Below are 25,249 nucleotides of genomic sequence, written 5' to 3'. Positions count from 1 at the left end.
TACCGAACCAAGGCACTCTTGGTTTAGTTCCCTTCAGCCTCCAGCTATCTTTGATTTAAGATCACCATTCCGACAGGTATTTTCGTTGCTCAGCAGTGCTTTAATCAAAATAACCGTCTTGATAATTCTATCGATTTCTTATTTCTCTTGCTTGTTATTCTATTGTTTAAATTATTATTATTATTCTGCGTTGAGTTTGCAAGTTCTCTCCCCACTGGTTTAAGGGATTTTCCCATGAGCTCTTCGGTAATAGTTAGTGTAGGGAGTTGTTGGCCCGCGTGGCATGCAGGGCTTGCCACCTTCTCCTACGCATTGTAAACCGGTCACCTGAATTAATGGCTTTGAAAGTCGCTTGATGACTTAGGCAAAAGGTGGTGCCTTGGGTATTAGCCTAGCTGATATTACTTTACAATAATTTTTTAAGTTGGAATTTCAATTAAACATTTCCGCGCGCACAAGATAGGAGCCATTTAACAATTTTAACTTGCAATCGAAAAAAGCGTCTAGTTGGGGGACGCTCTCAATGAATATATTTTCTCAAAAAACGCTGTCTTATCTTTTGGGTATTAATGAGCTCAGCCCTTATACAGAACCGCACGCTACTTGGCCCGCAATGACACCCGTGATTTGGACGTTATTTCATAGTGTTCCTTATTAAATACTAATGTTTTTAATTTTAAAATTTTTTGCCGAATCTAATGATTGATTTTCTATTGAACAGGAAAATTTTCGTTGCTCTTCACCGGGGAGCTTTACGTTTTCAACGTTTCAAAAGATGACTCCCGAACATCTTACCGTTGCCAAACAGAACATATACTTGCCAAAGAATCCATAATGAGCACAACTCCAGCAAGACTAATTGTTTCAGGTAAAGTAACATTTATAATTTAAATTTGGATTGTTAATACTAGTCGTTCTTCTCTTAAAAGCGTGATTCTAGAACGGGTCATTGCCATGCGAGTGGACACTTCATAATCTGTCAAACAATTAAACGACCCTTTCAGCCGGCATTGATAATAACAAATTTCAATGCACGAACGGTTTTGTAAGTGATTCTGCTCACATTGAAAAACACTCGTTTTGGGATTCAACTTAATTTTTTCCATCAATTATTGAATTAAGCAGCTACCCGGTTTATATTGGATTTTTACTTAAGTTACAGAATTTCGATATCACTAACATGATTAATTGCGGTGTTTACTTTAGTCTTGCCCATGAACAGCCAACATTTATTCTAATTAAATGTAGGGGAGGATCATTTTAAAACGAGTAAATAGAATTTATTTGAGCTTAAAGTAAATACCCAAACGTTTACTCCATTTTTTAACCTTTTTGAAGGGTTTTGGTGGTAGCTAATAGCTCAACACGCTAACCTCCAGTCACTATTACATTTGGAAAGAGCATAAAAAGTTTTTGACTTGAATTCAAACCTTGTAATAATATGGAGATGAAATGAAATATTTTTAACATCAAATCGACACGATGTCAAACAAACTCTACAGTCGTTCAGTCGAGCATTCAACTGCTTCGTTCCATACCCGCTAACAGCAGTTAATGTCACTAATACGAGTATGTGTCTATAAAACATATTTCAACCGCCGTCTGGAAAGAGCCGAGGCAGCCTAGGAATTTTGGATAATATAGATTGATCAGCCAGTTTAGCTAAAAAATGAGAGTTACGGTAATAAATTAGGGCTAACAACGAGCTCGCGCAGTCCACGATACTTCGGACATCTTCTCTTTTCACCACATTTGCTCGCGTTGCGGGAAAATTGCGCATCGACCATCAATTCAATCGAGGCACGTAATCCCGAAAACAGAACATTCTATTTTATTTGAAACCATTTTGGGCGAACCTTTACAAGCCGTGGACAGAACGATTTTTATCTCTTTCGCTCTTCGCCGATTCCTTTTTCCGTCCTTGTAGCGAAATAATATTTCTCCAACCCACAAAAGAGCATCGATTCATCACCGACTTCAATTTCCAAGATTAGACCAAGGGTTCGCGTTGGAAGCGTTTTAGCCGAGACAATGTCTACACGCTCGCCGCGCAACGCCCGTTTTATCAGCTACTCCGCAAAATCAGAAATAGAAATACGTGAAATTACGGATGCTCCACCCACGGAAAACCATTTCATAATGTGGAAATTGTTTTTAGGAGCCCACTGTCGTACATTTTACTTTCCGGAGCTCCTGACAGATCATTTCAGGCGAAGCCCGACCGACCACGACACTAGGATCATTTAAAGCGGGAATCGATTACGCCCGAACCAAAGACTTCCCGCGGATGCTCGTCGACATTTTTATCTAATGACATTGATATTCTCTCAAATGACGTTGCTCATTTATTGACATAAACAAATTCTATCATTAATACGTTGATAAATTCGGACCACAAATGGGTTATTTAATTCATTCATTTGACACATTGTTTTTCAAATTCGGTAAAAGTAGATGAAAAATCTCCTATGAGATAATCTGACAAAAAGCTACGAAATTAAAATGTTGTATGGGGAAATTTGACAAAAGATAACTTAATGTTGTTTTATTCCCTATCGTAAATAGTAAGAGTTTTGTAAATTTTTAGCAATTTCATAAAATTGGTTTCAGAAAAATGGTCTAGTCTCTTCTGATTGGTCAAATTTGGTCCAATCAAAGTTATTTGAACTAATAATAGGGCGAGCAACAACATTCTAACTGGAACCAAATCCGTAAACCCAACTGTTCTCGGGATAGTTTTTGAATGACCTTGAAGACATGGTTCAAGGTCATTCAATTTTACACTAGTAAATGTCCCGATGAACGAGGAATGTTCCATAGAAATGTGAAATTTTTAAAAAACAATTTCCTCGGTTATTTATCATTTTTCGTTTATTAGTGGACACCATTTATAATAAAATAATACCCAATTATCAAGAATATTAGTTTTTAATAGTTTATCACGTTTTATTATTATATTGTTAACAGTATTCACTTTTTTAAGATTCGTGTGCCGTAAGCCATCCCAAATCGAAATTCACTCTTGAAAGGCGTCACAATTACATTATTGCGGTATCCGACCGACAATTTCCAGCCTTCTAAGGCTGCATCTTACAATTGTTAGTTTAATAGGTAGGACAAACGTTATTGGGTGACCTTTTGATGACCATTATTAAAATAGCAACAATTACTACAACAACAACAACAAGAACCACATGACTCTATGCTTTTCATTTATTATCTACTGATGCATCTACAAAGATACCCCTGTAGCACAAGGGAGTCGGGGCGACATCGCCCAAAGCCCTCAAATGGCGTGGCCGGCCAACAGTCGGCCGAACTTCGGTTTTACAGTCAAGAGGTCCTAGGGGAATTAGGGTCGGCCGACCTTTAAAGGTCGACTCTCTGCCAACTAAAAAGGTATGTACATTTTTCTTACTCCAAAACAACGTCGGGCCACCGTCGGTCCAATTTCAAAACGGGAATCTATACCGACTACAAATGTGATGGTTAACTGACTCCAAATTGTCGTCAAGCCCACTGTATAAAATTGCGTTTTTCCGACTGAAAACTGAGTATGTATTTCCTGCGATAACATGAAATAAAGAAATTGATAAAGACAATGAAAACATGAAATAAAGAAATTGATTATTTTTATTGATAAATTAAAACTTAAAAATGTTCAAGATGATTTTCTACAAAACTAAACTTTTTAAACCACTTAAAGATATTAAACTATTAAAAATTTATAAACGTTTCAATATAGGTATATATTGAACCTTATAAAATATAGGAACATAATCTTATATCACCTTTTTTAAATGTTATAAGTTTATTAGCTCTGTGAATTAAATAAATCTACAAACTACTTCAGGCTAGATTTTTGTTTATAAAGTTGTTCTGTGACCTAATTTTGTGTGTAACTAATCCACAGAACTAATACCTTCATAAATACAAGTGGTATTTAATAGTTTAATACCTGAAAGTTGTTTCAAAAATTTAGTTTTGTAGAAAATCATCTTTCAAGTTTTAATTTATCAATAAAATTATTGTCTTTATCAATTTATTTTTCCCATGTAATCGTGGAAAATATATACTTGTATGTATATGATACGTGAATCTATAAAATTAACTGTTCTGTTTTATTTGGAATTCATGTATTATATGATATTTAATCATTATTATGGTCAGTTTTGTGTCAGAAATACGCAATTTTATGCAGTTGGCCCGACGACTTTTCGGAGTCGGTTAACCATCATATTTACCTATAGTTGGTATAGAATGACGTTTTGAAATGTGGCCGACTGTGGCCCGACGTCATTTTGGAGTAGGAAGCGGTACATATTTAGTTGTCAGAGAGTCGACCTTTAATGGTCGGTTGACCCTAACTCCCGTTGAACATTTTGATTATAAAACCGAAGATCGGCCGGCCTCGCAATTTGAGTGCTTTGGCTGACGTCGGCCCGACTCCAATAGGCACCTGTAGCATAAAGAGTCAATTTAGGGTCGGGCTTTGGTCAAAAAGTCGCTTTTGGGTCCTGGTCCAAATTCCAACTCAGAAAGTTTTAAAGGTTTTTGAGATAATTCCGCGTAAGTATACGTTTCTGATCCCTTTAAAAGTAGTTCTGGTGACTTAACATTTTGGGCCACTTGCTGACTTAAGAAAGACCTTACAATGTGTAATATTAATTTATAAGAGTCACGAAATTCAGATAGTAAATAAGCAGGAAACGAAAAGGTATCAACCAAATATTAATACTTTACTTCCTTGGATTTCCAATGCGAAAATATCACGAATAATTAATTTTATTGCTAATGTTACAAGTAACAATCTTTTTTATCGTATACGTAAAGCCAAATATATCAAAATAGATTTTCAAACTCGATGTTTCGACCTATAGTTTATATTCACGACCTCAGTGGGTTTTGAGAAATCAAAGCCCCCAAAGCCCAATCTTGTATAGATTTTCTTGGCATATTTAAATAATACTTCTTAAAGTGTTTCTTATTATTGTGAATAGATTACTTAAAGAATGTTTCCATTTAGATTCGCCGGTAGAAACGACGGCCAAATTGACTGACAATCACGCAACGTTTCATGGCAGAGAGGGAGAAACTATCACATTAGCATGCGCTGGTCAAGGAAATCCACCTGTAGAATACACGTAAGAAACAATTTAGACACACTTGTAACACAAACAGTTTTCTTCTAATATCGATTGAATTATCTAAGTTATTATCTGGCTCACACTAAACTAGAATCTGGCCATAATACAGTACGCTAAAAATCGAATTCTGTAGGACCAAAATGAAATTTGAAACAATATTTTGCGCTGCATAGATGTTTTCCGACAAAATGAAAAAATTGCATTTTCATACTGTAATGTAAAAAAGCGAGGATGGATAATTTAACAATTTGATTTGGACATTACAAAGAATGTACTTATTTTAAGACGATGCGCGGGTTACACAGTGTAGCTTTCCCGAGGCATGAGATGGGGAAATTTCAAAATCAACCGCGTGGTGGTAATTGGCGTCGGAAGAACCGATTTCTTTTTGTAGGGGAGGAGCATTCTGTTGGAGCGTGAGGTGGATTGGGAAATAATTTTCAAATCGTCTCAGTATAGTAATTCTTCCTAAGTATAAATAAGTACATTCTTGGTATTACTTAATGATTTGTTTGAAAGAAAGATGACAGTTTAGTGTGAATGCATTTGCAGATGGTTTCGTGAGAAAGAAGGCAGGCTCTTACTGCTCTCAACGGGCCACAGAATCAGTATCCACCATGGGCTCTTAAGACTGCAGTACGCTACGGTAACGGACAGTGGCAAATACATTTGTAAAGTTAACAACAGCAAATCGGAAGACAGAGCCACGACACACTTAATTGTTTCTGGTAAGCGTAACTATTCGTATACTATCAATTTGTTTGAGCAAATTGTTTAACATCAGCTACTGGTTTCTAGAGGATTTTAGTATCTGGTATTCGTTTTGGCTGAAATGATTAATTATCAGTAAGATAATAAAAAAAGCTATTTAAGTACAGTTCCTCTTAAAATGTTCTTTAGTATAATATTCAGAGATGGGTTGAATTAATAACATGGGACACATGACCTCGGGCGGTGGACAAATTGGTACATCAAAAATAAAGATTTTATAAACTATAGGGTCACCAAGAACAACCTAAAAAAGTCTATAAATAAAAAAGGCAGTGTAAAATTATTTGAACTTGAAGAAATTCACTCGTGGTATTCGCGAAAAAGATAAATTTAACATATAATTGGATAATTCGTAAAAAAAAAACCCGTTAATTTAGTTCAAACCCTTATTTATTTCTCTAAAGCCCAAAATCTAGAGCCATTTCCCTTAAAGTAAAAATCGATGTTAAAAGGCACTATAAACTATGAAGAATATCCTTGATGCAATTTTTTATTGCTCGAATAAAACTACGCGGCCTAAAATACTTTTAATGTGAGTTATGGCATTGTCAAAGGGATTTTCCCGTCTATGAACACGGCTATTGATCATCCTTATCTCTCAAACAACATCGATACCCGATGGCAGCGCTAGTTGTTAGCACTTTCATTTGATGTCTCTTTCAACAATGATCTAGCCGCCGACACTGAAAAGTGCGGACACTAATTAAATTCTATTGTATTAAAGAGCTACCGTACGCGTATTTAAATAAATTAAATAAATTGTATGACTCGGTATTTTTTAATAAATTTAAAATGTGATGCGTTTTCATATAATTTCGCATGCGATTTCAAAATTAATTATAAATAATGTATTTAATTATGTATTTTTTCGTAACGCACTAAATCGTGTTTCATATGAGTGTTACTAAAGGTAATGGGGGGATTTGAGCGATCCGTCAAATATTATAATAACAGTCAGTTATGCTAAAGCATTAGCATTGACCCAACACTTTTTAGGCCATTATTCCAAGTGGCCGGGTTACAAAGCGTAGGAGGGTGGTAGCAAGCCCTTAATTCAGCGCGTTTTAGCGTTTGCACATATATACAATTAAATATAAACAATCCTGCACCCAAAATTAGCCGAAAACTCTGGGATTTAGCCGTGGATAATAATCTAACCAAAGTAATGAATTTTTATTTTGGGGCCTTTTTTCAGCAACTTATTTTTTATACATTTTCAAACCTGCTTATTGTTATTTAAGGCATTAACATTTTCTTAATTATTAAAGCTCCACCTTTTCGTTGTGCAATAATCCAAAATTTACAATTTTCGATAAATCACATTTTTATTTTATTTTATTTTATTTCATTTTATTTACCACAGTATGCACTTGAGAATTTTTCTTTTGCACGCTATATAATTTTCTACTGTTTCTAATACTTCCTATGGAATCCACCTATACAAATTAAAAATAGATGAGAGTTATTCTACTGTTAATGCAGAAATAAATCGACGAAACGAAAAAACACGCCATATCTAATTATCTACCGTCGGTAGTCAAAGTCTATGAGTCGCGTTTAACGTAGATTCGCTTGTGCGTCAAACTCGTGAATTAAGTGGAAAGATGTAATGGTCCTTTCCGACTCTTCAAATTAACACTGACATCTGTTGAGTAATTGAATCTCTTCTCTAGAAGGCTATGCTGTCTTTCTTAATAACTTCCATTCTATCAACAGCCCGCGACTCAAACTCGGGCGAAGAAATGGTGGCCGTAGAAGTCATTAGCTTGTCGGTGAATTACGCTAACGCACGACCAGAATTAATTGCTAATCTGAAAAGACTAGCTTTTCTCCTTTAGTGCATTTCCAGTAATTTCCTCCGCAGCAACAACTACATATAAAGAGAATGTTCTTTATTATAGAACGGCAATTAGATTATCCCGTAAACAAGTTGCTTAATGGCAGAAAACACCTAGCCTGAGAATGTCATTGTAATTGTTAGCAGAGGTGGCGCCAGCAATAGGGAGAGTTAGGCTGCATCCTACTTGAACTAAGGACCTAGAAAATTTTAAGTAAGGGGTCACCAAAATTAAGGACATATGAGCAAACAACTCTATAACTATTAGATTTTGAAAAACCTTTTTGATTAAAGGATATACTTTTTATTTTCCTTATAACCGAAGCTAGCCCCTGACAGCATTTTAGTTACCTTTTTTAATTTTCGAGTGAAGCAGAACAGACGACAACGCAATAGGCTGTTAGGAAAAAAGTACAGTTAGACCTTGAAGAAGAGAAGGAGGTTCTGGAGGAGAAAGAACGATACGTCTAGCACAGTTGGTACGTACCTAAGCGTGGAACAGGGAGATTGCAAGGCTCCTAAGGGAGTACTCTTTTTAGTACGATTTTAAAGACATCTAGTCATCAAGGTTAAATAATGGCTTTAGAAGTCGCTAGATGACTTAGACCTAAGGTGGTGCCTTGGATATTAGCCTAGCTAGCTGATTATTATTATTATTATTATTATTATTATTATTATTATTATTATTATTATTATTATTATTATTATTATTATTATTATTATTATTATTATTATTATTATTATTATTATTATTATTATTATTATAAGATGAAAATAACATTGCTAGATTCAAATTCTTATAAATGATGGCAGCACTAGTTAGATGAAATCTGACTAAAATAAAATTCCTTTTCCCGAGCTGTGAACTTTCCCCCACAGAAGCTTCTTCTCTTCTCCCAGATTAAACTCCGTTTTAGGCTAACTATTTCGTTTTCTAACGGCAACGATAATTGTGGAACACAGACGAAATAATTTTCTTTTATTCATGAAGGAATTTCGCCTACTTTATATAGGGTCTCAAATACTTAAATAAATAAATATTAAACTTATATATACCACTTTGGTAGAATATAAGTATCAAACTTTAAACTGGAGATAAACTCATGGTATAAGAAATTGTATTAATTGAAGACGTTTCGTTATTTTAAACCTCAACGAATTGGAAAAGAGCCACGGAATAAACCGTCTCGAATTAATAAAATGGTATACTCCATGTTTCTTTCTTTAGTTCAAATTTTGAATCTCCATATATTTGTTATTGCCACTATTTTAAAAGTATTTTTCCAGCAGTTGATACTTTATTACAACTTATAGAATAAGATTCAGAACTTTAATTGTATATTTCATATGAAAACATTAAAAATTAGGTGTAAAGCCCCTTCAAGGGGCATAAGTCCACCACTTCTCTACTATGAAAAACGTAGCACTCACATTTCAGTGGTTGTTCACACTTTCCTATTTATAATGTAAATACTGTTCATGGAATATAATTACTGGAACAAGTGGGGACATATTCAGAGGTGAACCGATCGGGGCCAATGGGGACAACCGTTTGTTAAGGTTCTATTTTCAGTGCTTTTTCACCCTTCCTCTGTACCCTTCTTCTGTCAAAAATGAGTTTGCAAATTGTAATGTAAAGGCTGAAGTGTCAATTTCTAAATTAAATCTCTCGAAATATCGATCTATGGGTGTTATATTAAATTTTGATGGTAATGGCGCTCCTTCATGAAAAATATGCTTGAAATCGAGTAGCCCCTCCTCTGGACAATCTTCTTCTCGGAATTTTCCACCTCAATTTCTGAAAGACGCTTGAGAAACTAAGAGTAGCCCTCTGACATGGTATCGTCCCTTTCGACCAAATTCCCATTCAATCGAAATCCCATTCGACCGATTAATTTCATTTTTCCAGCCCAGATTAGTTTGTGTTAGTTTGGGTTAGGTTAGGTTCGGTTGGGTTGGGTTGGGTTGGGTTGGGTTGGGTTGGATTAGGTTAGGTTAGGTTAGGTTAGGTTGGGTTGGGTTGGGTTAGGTTAGGTTAGGTTGGGTTAAGTTAGGTTGGGTTAGGTTAGATTGGGTTAGGTTGGGTTAGGTTAGGTTTATGGCTTCCGAAGACTGTAGTAAAATGGAATTTAATTTCGGTCGAATGGGACCAAAAATAAATTTAATTAAAAATCTCACATAAGCCGGAGTATTGTTTGCGCAAAAATTATTAATGATATGCAAATTAGTTTTCATACGAGATTATCATTCGTCTTTATGAATGATGAGCTTTCTTTAAATTCTAGTATACAATATACGTTGTTGAATTCCGTTGTGTTTAACATTTTTTTTAATTCGAGGCTCTCGCGGATAAAATCAGTAATACCCCTGTTGGTTTCTAAACATAATATAATCAGGTCATTTTTTCTAAAATAAGAATGTCAGTAAGAAAAATACGTGGATACTCAAAAACATAATCTTGTTATTTTTCTGTTATTCGACTTTAAAGTTAATTTTAATATGTTTCAAAAGAATTTAAGTAATCTTATCCTGATTTTTATTTGCAAAAGCAACCAAAAAATGTAAAAAACATAAGAATTGCTATTAATTCCTGGATTGTAAGATTATCTTCGACATATTAATATATAATAAATAATGTATAATATATAATATATAAATATAATATGTATTTATTTATACCTAGGGAGAATGTCTATGTCGAGACGGTTTTTAGCCTTTCTCTCAATCCACCCGTTGGTCCCCGCAGTACGCTCCTCCGCTTAAAATAACACGAATAGTCCCGGTATTTCATTGGCTGCTTAAAATTTACGTCACCTAACGCGATGGAAATCAAACGCCGGTGACGATTTGTCTTTCCCCCCGCGCGAGACGGGGGAAAGGCGTTCAACGTGCCCGGCGATTGTCGCAACATAATCATTCTTCCTAAATATAAATAAATACATTCTTGACAATATATAATATATATTGTATAGTATAATAAATAATGTATAATATATAATATATAATTTATGTTATATAATATATATTGTGTAATATAATAAATGATATATAATATATAATATATAATTTATGTTATATAATATATAATATACAATATACAATATACAATATACAATTAACAATAAACAATAAACAGTCAATATACAATATGCAATGCACAATCAATATACAATATACAACATACAATAAACAAGATACAAGATACAATCAATATACAATATACAATCCACAATCTACAATACATAATGTATAATATATAATATATAATATACAATATATAATATATAATATATAATATATAATATATAATATATAATATATAATATATAATATATAATATATAATATATAATATATAATATAGATTATATAATATATAATATATAATATATACTATATAATATATAATATATAATATAGATTATATATTATATATTATATATTATAATACACAATACATATTACATAATATAGATTATATATTATAATACATAATACACAATACACAGTATACCATGAACAATACAGAATACATAAAACATTATATATAATACATAATAGCTAATAGATAAGAGATAATACACAAAACACAATACACAATACATAATACATAATATATAACACATAATATTTAACACATAATACATAACACAATACACAATACATAATACATAATATATAACACATAATATATAACACATAATACATAACACAATACACAATACATAATACATAATATATAACACATAATACAAAATACATAATGTATAATATATAACTCTCGTATGAATCTTTCTACTAATTGATTATGAAATTATAATAGCCTTTTGTCAATGAAACGATCATACTCAAAAACTAAATCGTAATGTTCTCGACCAGTCTTGAACGCGCGCACTTCTCTTCCGCACTTTGCCAGAATGAACCTCCGGAAACCAAAAAGTAGCCGTTCGATGGCGTTGGGGAGTTTGCTAATAAGATATTTCTATCACTTTGCAGACAGCCCCTCCCGAGACACATACGATTCCCGCTTGGGGTAGACGCTCCGTGGTCAAACTTAACGCCCGTAGGTCTAAACGTGTTTGATATGAGAATACTTTGAAAAAGTTAGATTTGACGTATTTCCTGATGATGTTTCATTACTTAATATTAATAATACGTTGGTGTAGTAGTATTTATAGTACTATACAGGGTGTAAACAAAAAAATATGCAGTGCTAATTATTCATAATGTTATTTTAGTACGGATTGGAAATTTAATGACCTGGAACCACGTCTTCAAGGACATTTAAAATGTATCTCGAGAACCATCAACATTGTCGATTGAACTCGATTCTTTGAAATTATGAAACTTGTCATTTATTAAATCATTGTAGGATTTAGCACATTTCTGCTAGTTCAATAATAAACTTTTGGAATTTGATATTGTGTATGCGCTTAACCGTTAAAAAACAAATTAATAATAATTATAATAAATTGGGTTCAATGCAGAATACCGAACTTCACATTACTGGGTGTTTCGCGGCTCGGTTTTTGTGGGTATAAAACTTTGAAACAAAGCATTTTAGGACCCATGTTCATTGGAAAATTTTAACCCACTAAGACCCAAAGAACATGCTCTCAAATTTATGACATACTTATCCGTAACACCCTGTTTAAAGGATATCTTGTACAAAAAGCGCGTCCAAATTTCCCAAGAAAATCAATTTGTTTTTCCGAATAGCAGTGGAATTTCGATTAATTAAAATCGTAAAAACCACACGAAAAAGTAATTTCTGTTCGTCGTTAGAGGACTTATTTTGTGGCTAGTCTCTTTCGGGGGAAACCAGGGCCAAATATTAGCACCCTCCTCGCCATGTATGATATAACAAAATCCGATTTGTTAGAGCGCGAATGTCCGTATTGGGTGAGACTCGTAGTATCGTATCGCGTATTAGTAGTCGTGTTTTGTTCGTTTGGAGTGTAGCTTTCGTCGGTGATTCGATAGTGGCAACGGAAATTCGTCGAAGGAAAGGTCTCTAATCCCGGCGGACCTAATTATGAGTGGCGAGACCGGAGGAATAATTGCGTTAGCCTCGACGGGGGAATAAAAGCGGAGCCATCTAGCGGTAGAAAAATGAGAAGGAAGCCGACTACGCGGACTCATTTGGGCAGCAAAAACGTTATCGGAAACTCCCTCGGCAGTTCCGAAATTTGTTCCACTCACAAAAGGATCTTGTTTTCCGCGTAACTTTACTTCCGGGACTTCAGCGCGGAGAGTCATTACGTCCCCGAAGAGTTTTTATATTAACCATCAATAATGCATCACGCCAAACAACGTCGCGTTCGATCAGGGACGGTCTTCGCTCGCCACCCTTTCATCGCGCTGCCATCTGCCGGCGGAGAGCGACGCTAGTTCTTCACCTTTCAACGCACCGAGTCGTTACTCATACACGCTTGTTTGCATCGTGTCCTCTTTCGCTCTCTCCCGTTACCGGTCTCAAGTCCTCCGAGAGTCGCCCAGAACCGAATAACGCCGAAGTAGCGGAGTGCCGCATTTGCGGACCCAATAAAGTTTTAAGATAAACAATTTCCTGCCGGCTCGAAAACAAATGTTTAACGAAGCGCTAAGACCCCTAAAGCGAAACTGGTGGAACGTTGTTAAAATCCGAACGAAATAAACTATTTGAGCCAAGTTTAAACGGAGTCCTTATTCGTTTAATACAATGTCGTGAGAACCGATCCCGTGTTGTTGAGTTTCCGGATAGTCTGACACTCGGACACCGCTAAGTTTGCTATAAGGATCAAAGAGCGTTAATAACAGCTTCTAATTAGATAGAATTTTAAATTAAACTTTTTTACAACACAAATATACACGTGGATGTATAAACAACAGATGGTATTTATTCGATTTATGGCTGACATAAGAGTAAATATAAAAATATTAAGGCCCATGGTAATAAGGTAACTAAGTACTGTATAAGAAGAAACACGTTAGTTAAGGGCAATGAATGTGGTCACCGTTATTATAAAAAGGGTTTATATTTCATATTAACATCGATCGGCAGTATTTGTTTCAGATATTCTTTAAAAATTGAGCTTTAAGTAAATGGCCAGAGAACCTATTTGTGTTATGGTCGACATTTTCAATCTTTTCCAGGTTAACTAGTTATATCGCTAAATCATTTCTCAAAAGAAACAAGTTGGAAATTGGTCTAAGCTACACAATTTCTTTAAATTATTCTTTCTCTCACAAAATCCAAGTACTCAATAAAAAGCTAAAGATCAGTTAAGCGATAATAACCATTGGACATTCACAAAAATCCCGTACGCTCACCGCCAATGATTGTGTATTTTTAACAAATTCACTAATCCCGCGAAAAAACCACAAATCCAATCTAGTTTTAGAACCAGAAATTAAGCAAAAAAATCACCAAGTACAATCCAGTTTAAAATCCAGAAATCCAGCAAAAAATTAACAAATCCCATTCAGTTTAAAATCCTGAAATCAAGCAGAAAATCCACAAATACAAACCAGTTTAAAATCCTGAAATCAAGCAGAAAATCCACAAATACAAACCAGATTAAAATCCTGAAATCAAGCAGAAATATACAAATCCAATCCAGTTTAAAATCCTGAAATCAAGCGAAAAATCCATAATTTCAAGCGAAAACATTCACAAATTCCTTAAAAAATGTAAATTCATGGACTATAGCAAGATTTTTGAAACTTTCACCAATATTTAAAATCCAAGAGACCTACAAATCTACCAAAAATAACAAATCCCTAGTCTTTTAAAAAAGTATACTGTAATTTTGTTTTAAATGCACAAATCCAGCTTAATATCCACTGGATTTGCAAATCCCTTACAGTTTTTTCTTCTGAATGTCCGACCCCTCGTTAAAATTAGTTTCATTTGGCTTTTATGACTGGAAAATGGCCCTAACAAGAATCGAGAAACGGAAGCTTTGAAATTTGTTTAATTAAAGCACGTATCATAATCACTCACGTACGCTTTAAACTTGTTTTTCTTAATGACACTTTGCGAGTTGCTTCCTTTCCGAAACGTAATCAAGTTTCTACATGAGTAACGAAAGTTCTTGAAGAGTCGCATCATAGCTGTCCCTGATAATATCTCATTTTAATTTATTTTATCATTCGACCGGATATAAGTTTTCGAAAGTACAACGAATATAAAATTGTTTTAACCTACCTTGTTCACTTATACCGGGACCTCTTAGGTTAGCCCGTGCTTTCCCACAGCACTCCGGTGTATTGAAAGTTTTACTATTTCCTTAAAGCGAAAACTAACATATTTGTAGAAGATCTCCGATAAATACCAAAGTGTTTCAAGCACGCCTATTCAAGAGGGAGATTCGTATTAGTGAACAAGACTAAGGCAAACCGGAAACAAGTGGCGGAATATCCAATAGATGCACTTGGAGGGGGCCCACGGCCTCGTGGTCTCTGGGGTCGCAAAAATTACGTTGCAATAAAAAATAAACTTTACAAAAACCTCTTTTACCTAAATTGATCCTAATGAGAAAACGGCGCCTAGGGCCTCAATGGAACATAATCCGCTGGTTAAGTAAAATTTCGAGCAATGGCCTATCCCGTAAAAAAAGTTGCTATTACATTTCTATAGAATAAAAACGGGAGTTTTTTATATAGAACCTACAGAAATTTGGGTCATTTTTCTATAAATGTTTCATAGAAAACACAGAAAAAAGCAGTATATTTTATAGAAAAACCAGTATATTTTTTAGAAAAACAGTTTATTTATCAAAAAAAGTTTACTTTATAGAAAAATCGAGTAAAATTTCAAGAAAAACTAGTAAATTTAAAAGAATTTACACCTTTTTGTGATTTCAATATTTCTAATACATGCTATACAAATTGTTTAAAAATTATGTTTACAAACTTCTATAGTTTTCTATATATATTGTTTCTATTAAAATTTGAGGTGGTCTATGTCTTTTCAATAACATTGTTATTAATTCTACAGAACCCGATAGAAAATTAATGCTTTCTATAGGATTGTATAGCAATTTTATAGAAATACAAGTTGGCAAGCCGAAATATACCTCTCCTCGGAAGAGTTTCTAAATTTCAGTGAAGCGTAACATGTATCCGTGGTTTTGTGGTAGAACGCTCACCTGTCGTGCAGGAGGGCTCAGGTTAGAGTCCCGCCCGATACTAATGCAAATTGAAAAAAAAATTATACTACACCCAAAAAGAGGGCTCCTTTGGAAAAAGCTTTTCCCTAATTCCAAGAAACTGAGAACGCAGTGATTACACTTTGCCCCGAAAATGCGTATGCGTTCGCAGCCCAGACAGACAGACACGGTGATTGTAAAAATTAGGATTGCAACGAACAGCTAACGAGATTTTTCCTTTTTGATAAATTTTTAGTTTCGATTTACGTTCAGAGATAATTAGGCTTTCGTCAGCTCAAAGGACATTACTTTTAATTTTTATATCTCCTCGGTCCCGAAAATAAATGTAATTTATTTATTTAAAGAGTTTCGCAATTACACCTTTAATTAAACACCAAAGGAACTTTCGAAATTTCATTATTTATTTTGATTCTCCTTTTATCAATTTTCCTAATAAATTTAATTCGACTCTGACGAATAACACCAAATAAATTAGAAAGAGGAATATAAAATTTATGGCGTTATATGTTAGGGCTTCTCACTTCGTGAAATGTTATGGCATCAGGCGAAAGATACACTTTCAAAGTGCAAATAGTTTACCGTCTTTTGGTGCTGCGCTATAAATGGGTACATTTTTCTTCTTCGTTATCTTTTGCAAATCGTTCAATGGCTTTAAACCTCATTTTCGACATAAGAAAAATTAGCTTCTCTGATGCTTCCTTCAAACATGCTTTTTGGGTTCGTTCGCACGGGAATACTTACAATATACTCACTTGCGGCTGGAAGCGAGGCTTGCTTCAAGGGGCCACGCTGAATCCTGAATGTACAGTGAGAAACAATTAGATTCAAAGAAGGTTCTACGCATAGACACACATTTGCGCAACAATGTTTCATAGTTAGGGACGTTAATGTAAGACAAGCCGGCCTAATTATATTAAATATCACAAGGAAAATATATTGAGGCATTCTAGATAAAATCAACACGGCGCTACCCAACCAAATTTGGGGAAAAGGTGTTACTATACCCAATTCTAATCATCGCGAGTGTCTAAATTTAGAGGTCAAATAAATTTTACCACAATCTTTGGTACAGGTAGTTCAACAAATTTTTCGTTATTTAATTTTTTTTCGTTAAGTAGTTGAAAATTTTCTTAAAAATAACCCACATAATTGGTCCGAGTATTTCGTAGGTTTGATCATTACTTAAATTTGTTAGCCTTTAGGTTTTTTTGCCTACTTTTACTATGGACTTTTCTAAATCTTCGCGTAATTTAAAGGTTTCAAGAAATGTATTAGTAGCTCTATTACCATCTTAAGCAAAAACAACCTTAGAATGAAGTAAAATTTCACAGCCGTGGCAAACAGGTAAACCGGAGGTGAGCTAGGAATTTGTTTTTTTTTGGTTTGCTCTTCTGAAAAAGCGTTCGATATTCGACACCGCTGCTGCATTTCGGAAAATTTGAATAATTCAAAGCTGGCCGCCACGGAAACCTTTCCCTCGGAAAAGAATGCAAATGGAATCTGTTCGGGACATTAATAGTGCTTCGGCGGCGTGTGATGCGAAAGAGGACTGGTCCGCTCTCACCTCGTCTCTGACAGAAATCATTAGATTTCTCGGGCGAAAGAGAGTTTTCATTTGTAGCTTAGCGACGCCACTTTTTTGTCATTTGAGTTTCTCGCCTTTTTCCGTGACAGATCTCATTAAAACCACCGTGGAAATTTGTCGGAGGGGCCAGTTTTGCGTACAATAAACCTCGCTTTTGTCGTTAACGCTCTTTGGGCAAATCACTTATTGATATTTATTTCGCTTTAGAGAGGAGATTTCCACGCTTTATAAGCATTTTAATTTAAAATTAATATTTAACGAAATACGGGTTACCGCTATGCTAAACTCTTGAAACAGAAACGTAGGGTTAAAGATAGTGTTGGGCCCAAACCGATATGAAATCGGTATCGGTCACCGATATCGAGATTTTCCCGATTAATTGGTTCGCGTCTAAAATACCGATTTTACCCGATTATCAAAAAAAAACCTTCCGGTACCGATTTTACCCGATTTTTTTCCGATTATTTAAAACCGATTTTGTTAAAGTCGGGGTAGATGGCGCCACTAACCTTGACCGTTTGAAGTTCAAACTTCAGTTGCTGCATGGAGAAATGGGGTGGAGAGGAAGAGACGGCGTTTAAAATCGGTAAAATTAGTATTGGACCATTGATAATGAATTGTAAAATCGGTATCGGTGAAAAATCGGCATGAGTGGACATCGGCAAAAAATCGGTATCGGTATCAGAATCGGAATCGGTTAAAATACGTTATCGGCCAGCCCTAGTTATAGGACTAGCGTAATTAAAAATAAACTTTTCCTTCTTTTTGTGGCAAACGATAGGAAAATTTTTTCCATAAAAAATGATATATAATTTGTGAAATTAGATATTTATTACTCAAAACGTAAATAACTCTCGCAACCCCAACCAAAGTAAATCCGACCACGATTTTTCCGTGTGCCGCTACTCGGCCGCTACTCCTAGTGCCAGAGGTGGATAGCGGATGTTTTAGAATTACGTATAATAAAAAAGTAAATTAATGGTAACAGCACCGTTAATTTTAATAAGAAAAAAAGAGTTCTTCAGCAGAATATGCCTTTGAGGTGGTTACAAAATTAAGCTTTTTTTCTGATTAAAATGAACTGTGTTATTGTTTCACTTTTATTCGTAATTAAATGACTGTTGGTGGATTCTTTTCGTTTAGAATTACAGTACGCATCGAGAGGTGCAAGTAGCGGTAGGTGGCGCCACACAACATTAGGTAGATTTTCCGCTTCTATTTAACGCACGCTCGGTGTCACGTGCGAATTGGAACAGCCTACTGAGCGTGCCGTTAAGCGGGAAAGCCCCCCTACTGTTGTGTGGAGCCAGCTTCAACCTAGTCGTGGTAAAAATCTTCCTCATCTTCAAAAACATTATAATAAATTAAATAACTCTTAAGAAAGAGTATTTAATTTTGAGTAGTGGCAATAACGAAGGGGAAAAACCACCTATTTTTATCCCTCCCACGTTTAGTAGCGCTGTTCTATTTTGGCATTTATTGGAGAACCGACAGTGGCGCTCTTCCCTTTTGGCGCCGATTAAAATAAAAGTACGAAAAACTCGCGCTCTGATAATTGCGAGGCTTCCATTCAAATTAATTTTGGGCTGCGTTCACTGGCGCTTAAATAGTGACTTAAGCCAATTAAAATGACTGCCTATCAATGTTGCGCTCGTGATTGCCAATGGGAACCGATCCTGATTCCGGTTTTACCTCGAAGAAAATGTCTATTACTGGTACTAATTGCAGACGAATTTTAAAATTGGTATTCTTTGGGCTAGCCACATAAGAAATCTGGTATAGAAGTAAAGGTTTATCGAAATAATTATTTTATGTAATCTATATTTATAGAAATATTGAGAATTTGGGAAATTTGGAAAATTTAAGAAATCCGGATTAATTTTAGAAATATCAGGAAATCCAAAGAATTTCAAATATTTGTTGTTTTATAAATGATGAGAATAATAGTAATTATTTGAAATATTGGTAATTTTAAAAATATTGAAAAATATAATAAATATTTCAAATATCAGTAAATTTATCAATATTGTAAAAATCTAGTGAATATTGCAAATATCAGTAATATTATATATATATATATATATATATATATATAGGAAATGTAAATATATGAGGAAAACTATACAGAAATTCAATAAGAATATTTCGAAGCTTGTTTAAAAGTCAGCACATTAGTTTTAACCAACCCAAACGCAGTGCTTCTGTCCTAATTTGCAAGTAACAACTCAATCCTAAATAGTAATTTTTTCCACCTTGGAGATAATATAGAAACTTGCTTTCTAAAACTTTTCCAACTGATCCCTCTTCTTTGTAAAAATAACGTATAATATTAAGAAATTTGGTTATAGGATAACTATTTAAAAACTTTGGAATAACTATTTGTATAGTAAAAGTAATTTTAAAAAGTCTTATTTAAGGTTCTACCCTCATCTTAGTTTATTTTAAAATGCCCAAGAAGTTTCGAGCAAGTCCATCTTTCCAACATTTAAATTAATAATTTACCATAATTTTCGATTAAGGTACCAGTACGGAAGGAAGTAATTTTTTATTTTCTCTTTGATTCGATATATATAGTACTATTTTATATACGTAGTCAAATCATCATACAAATCATCATACAAATCATCATACAAATCACCATACAAATCATCGCGCACAGGTATATCAAAACACGCTCTTCAATATTGTCTCGGAAGAATCAACCGTCTTAAATAAATCTTCATTGTGAAGGCTTAGGTCTCCTACCTCCGCCCGAGATATTATCTCTGGTTCCTAAGCCAGGCGCGCGTTTATTTATTTTTATCTATTTAAATTGATATTTCGGCGTCGGAGGTTTTTTGTCCGGCGGTCGGGAGAAAGGCTGAAGAAAACGGATCTTTGGAAATCTACGGGGATTATCTACCTCTTTTCACGCCATTTAACAGGAAATAAACTTTAAAATAGATGATGACACTGTACACTGATCTTTTCTTGTAAGAGCGTTTTTCGTGAATAGAAGAGGTGGTTGGGTGATATCGGCTCCCAGCGAACATAAATCTTGATGGCCCATTAAAGATGGGCGGCCATTGCGCCAGCCTGCTGGAAACTTTCAAAGATGAGATAACCTAGTTAAACCCTCTTTTTAAAAAAATGAGTCTCTTAGTACAAAGAGTAATCGGTTTCTTTGAAGATTAAAAATAGAAGTCGAATCTTGATACGTTAATACGTATTAAGACGGGGCATGCGCCGGATTTTAGAAGGAATATTCGAGATATTTTAATCTCGTCTCGCTGAAAATGTCGCGTGAGGCGGTTGATGCGGGATGTGGTTAAATAATGGCTTAAGCCGCTTAAAGCTTCCCTTCCAGTTTGAGTTCAGCCTACATGGCGTTGAGAAATTGATTCATTGGTGCGCTTACTCGTTAAAGAGACCTTCGCTGCTACAAAAGAAAAATATGGGAAGTGTAAAATTTACTATAAACATTGAATTGTCACTTCAAAATACAACTTGACACCGAACTTTATCATAAAGAATCGAGCTTTCGGCCTTTCGTAAAATTCTCGGTCGCTTCATAGGTAAAAAGAGTTAAGGAATCTTGAGATTACTTTGAAGATATCCATATCTGCTCGAAAATTATATTGTAAATCTTGAAATTACTTTCAAGATATCAAAATCTTCGCGAAAATCGTATTGCATATCTTGAAATTACTTTGAAGATATCCAAATTTGCTCGAAAATGATATTGTAAATTTTGAAATTACTTTAAAAATCCCAAAAGATGCGAAAAAATCATAGTTTACAATATCAAAATCATGCAGTTTCCGATTCCCATTACCCTCTAAAGATTCCAAATCCCGTTCAATTCATAAAAAATGTTCTTAAAACTGGAATTTACTTTGAAAATCCCAGAATCTGCGCGAAAAGACAATTAACAAAAATAAGTGTCAAAATTTCCATATTAAACTACAGCTTTTCAATTTCGTACACAAAATTGAAAAACGTTCGAGCCCGTCCTGATGAAATTAAACTCACGAAAACTATAGAGCAAGTTTGCCAATTATAGACAATTGGAAAAAGGTTTTATAATGAGATAGCCACTTATCCTTAATCGATTATGGATCCTGCATTTTTAAAGAGTCGTTGACTGAAATTGTGTCATAAAATGATAGGTACATTTATGATTAATTAAGGCTGTAAAGTATATATGTTTTAATCGACTTTATGAAGTTGTCTGCCTGCTGATATTGATTTGATTTAAAATGAACGCAAGTTTTAACTGTAGATTTTACAATTGCAACGAACTCATATCTTGAAAAAAATAATGTACCTGTTCATTTTTTATATCTTCCATAATTTGGGAACGTGCAACAATTCACCTCATTTTCGTATTACAATTTTCAACGAAAACACGTATAGCCTTTCACAAATTTACAAAAATGAAAATCTGAATATTCGAAACTCTAAGCGACTTTTAAAGGCATTAATTGAGGTGGCCGGGTTACAATGTGTAGGAGGGTGTTGGCCAGCCCTTCATGTGACGCGAGCCAACAGCTCCGTATACTAACTATTACCGTTAACCTCAACAAGTTTTTATGAGAGGGGAAACCGATGAGCTAGGGGGAAAACCCCTTAAGCCAGTGACGAGATAACTTGCACACTCAACGCGGAAGGAGCTGCTCCGAATTTTTACCCAGTGCCACAATCTTGTATCGAACCCGGATCCTCTTGCTGCGAGGTGAAAGTGCTAACCACTCCGCCACCCCACTTTAACGACAATCCATATTTATATTATTTATACATTATAATGAACTTAATAATTTCGATCGTTAAGAAAAAACATTCGTTTGGCTTGACGCTGATCGTAAGTGAGATCTCCGAGCTCGCGTTTCATTAGTCGTTCGTACATCAATTCCGTACGACTCATATTTGTTTGTTTTGTCAGCGCCTCCATCCGCTTACATCGCTCGGAACAAGACGATCGGAGAAGTTGGAAAGCCGCTGGGAATCAACTGCTCGGTTTCTGGTCATCCGCTGAGGGAGGTGTATTGGATGAAGGACGGAAGACAAATCGTCGGCGACGGTCGGATAGTCTTCCTCGGTCGGGATACGCTGCATATATCATCCGTGCAACGAGAGGACGAGGGCATGTTCCAGTGCTTTGTCATCGGAGACGCGGAATCCGCGCAAGCAGCCACCGAATTAAGACTACAAGGTACGCACTCTCTCCATTAAGGGATTACTCTCTGCCGTCTAATGGACCCTGACTAAAAATAACCAGCCCGATAGCATTTGCATCCCGAAAACCATAAATCATACACTTTTATTCGACATATACCATGTATACAACGGGGTTTTTTTTTTTTCTTATTGCCATCGCACTGTGACGTCAAATAGATTTTATCGATGGAAATGGTAAGACAAAGGTTCGTTACAAAAGTGCTATATAGTCAAAGACAATTGATCTTAATGCTGTACTGGTATTCCAACATTTGGCCATTTTTAAGTAAATTGATAATTTTCCAAATCAATTCCGAGTCCCTCTCAGGCAATTCTTTGACTATCCAGTCTAAGTTGACTTCTGTTGTACGTTTATAGTCCCGAAAGGTTTAAAACATTTTCAGATAATTTGAATAAAATGAAAACCATAATAAAAATGGTGTTTAATAATGTCAACCGTGAAAGGCTCAAAAAGACAATCGCAGCCAGATACGAAAAGGAATCGAGAGACTGATGTTACCGTGTCACCAAAGCTCTTGTCGCGCGTTCCTGAAAAGATATCTTTGTCCAGGATAAAAGAAACTCGCTACTCCCTCGGGGATGCTTATAAAAATCCTTATCACAGATTTCGTCAAAAGTTTTAAAATAACCTCCGATGGACCTCCCTTTAAAAGCGAAATAAAATCCGACCTTTTAAAGAGTTTCTTTTAAATTTAAAAGAAATGACAATGATCTTGACTAAACAAATAACACGAATACGCTTTTATGTTTGAGTTAAGACTGCGAACTTCTTCGCCAATAGTTCAAGAGGGCTCTAAAGAAAAACGGCGCTCGAGCCCAGTTTCTCCTTATCCATTATTCTTAAATGGAGAAAGCTTAGATTTTTATAGCCTAAGAAATAAAAATCGTAGTTGGAAGGGCTGATTTTTTATAGTTTAGCAGACATTCAACTACGGACCCGAATCATGGAAGGATGCGTTCAAATTAACTGTAGTTTTATCCGCATCAAACCAATTCCATTTGTGTCTGACTCGCAACTGATTTATTGCCTCGGTTTAAGATTTTTAACTTTCAAGGAGCATCCCCGCTCTCCCTGCGCCTCCTCTATCTGGCTGCCAGATCTCCCTTTTAATGGTTTCTCGGACAATCGTCCTTCTTCGTAATGATCGTGCGGCCTATGTCCAGAAATAAATTGAAAAGTACATTGTTTCTTTAATTAATTCATGAAAATCAATAAACCAACAATTCCTTTTCAAACTTAAATGAACAAACGATATCGATTTTCTATCGGAAATCGTACGCGAAGTATCATTAATGTTATTTAATTATTCGGATAATAGCTAGTAATTTAAATTTTTTTCAAAAAGCAGTGCCAAAATCAATAAAAATTTTCCGAAAGATAACCAAAAGCAGACGCTGGTTGTTATTCCGTAACCGACTTTATCATTATCTCAATTTAGACTACGAAAACCAATTAGTTAAGATTTCTCGGAATATCGATTGCAAAAATTTATATCTATATATTATTTATTATTATTTTCTAACACAATATAAAATGTATACAAAAACAATTCACTACCTCTATAAATCTTTTTTACTGATGTGTGCAAAATACGTTAGTACATTTTAAGCTTAAAATTGACACCTCACGAAATCGCCCTTTTTCGGGACTACCCGTAAACAGTTATGGAGTGGTACCAAAAATCAAAACTGAGTTGTCAATGGCTATTTTAGAGTCAATGGGAGAATCACTTTTGCCGTACAGGTGGTTTTGCTTTCGCTATGAGATAGTAACAATGCCGCGAGACTGGCTGACTCCGTGTAGAGTATAAGTAGATGATAATAATTATTATTTTTATACATTGTCTGGTAAATTTCTGGCTTTTAGACGTCACGCCATCAATGGTAGCAATATTTTCGGACGAACTGGTTCACCCGAAATCCATGGTTTCGCTTCGCTGCGTAGCCAAAGGCAACCCTTTGCCTCAAGTAACGTGGCTGGCCGGCGACGGAACCAACGTTCCCGATTCCATACGCATCCGCCTCGGAGATTACGTCGTGGCGGATAGTCACGTGGTCAGCTACGTCAACATATCCGACGCCAAAGTACAGGACGGAGGAGAGTATTCTTGCGTGGCCAAAAACGCGCTGGGGAAGGTCAAACATACGGCACGACTGAACGTGTTCGGACCCCCGCAAATTAGGAATATGAAGAATCGAACCGCCATCGCCGGCGAAAGCATCACCATACAGTGTCCAGTGGCCGGGTATCCCATCGAGTCTGTGAACTGGGAAAAAGGTGAGCGCTTTCTTCTCTAACAAATTGTTCACCAGTACCCGACAAGAAAAGCCACTTTTGTCTTCGGGCTCAATGTTAATCTCTTTTCACCCTTAAGCGTGGTTTCCGCTAGAGCTAAGAACGCGGTGACGGCGAGCTACGAAGCAAAAAAAAAGGATTAAGACAGATTTTAAGTCTTTTTTTTGTCTGAGTGAACAACCATTCTTTGGTAAGGAGGGAGGTTTGTACGAGCATTACTAAATTTTACCGGGAGGGGTTTCGT

The 25,249-nt window shown here is 35.3% G+C and overlaps 1 protein-coding gene across 1 annotated transcript in view; it reads left to right on the top strand.

The window, feature by feature from the left end:
* LOC149940481 (cell adhesion molecule Dscam1-like) overlaps positions 1-25,249 on the top strand; it is a 92,446-nt gene that overhangs the window by 42,417 nt on the left and 24,780 nt on the right. The window contains exons 3-7 of the mRNA XM_090179280.1: positions 722-868; positions 5,027-5,144; positions 5,700-5,875; positions 22,414-22,683; positions 24,577-24,987. Of these exons, the coding sequence (XP_090035406.1) occupies positions 722-868; positions 5,027-5,144; positions 5,700-5,875; positions 22,414-22,683; positions 24,577-24,987 (1,122 nt within the window). The remainder of the gene's footprint in view (positions 1-721; positions 869-5,026; positions 5,145-5,699; positions 5,876-22,413; positions 22,684-24,576; positions 24,988-25,249) is intronic.

This window comes from Leiobunum rupestre, chromosome 6 (assembly GCF_980474605.1).
Source record: "Leiobunum rupestre chromosome 6, qqLeiRupe1.1.hap1, whole genome shotgun sequence".
NCBI lineage: Eukaryota > Metazoa > Arthropoda > Arachnida > Opiliones > Sclerosomatidae > Leiobunum > Leiobunum rupestre.
The sequence above is the reverse complement of the archived record's forward strand: the minus strand, read 5'-3'. Positions and strand labels throughout refer to the sequence as shown.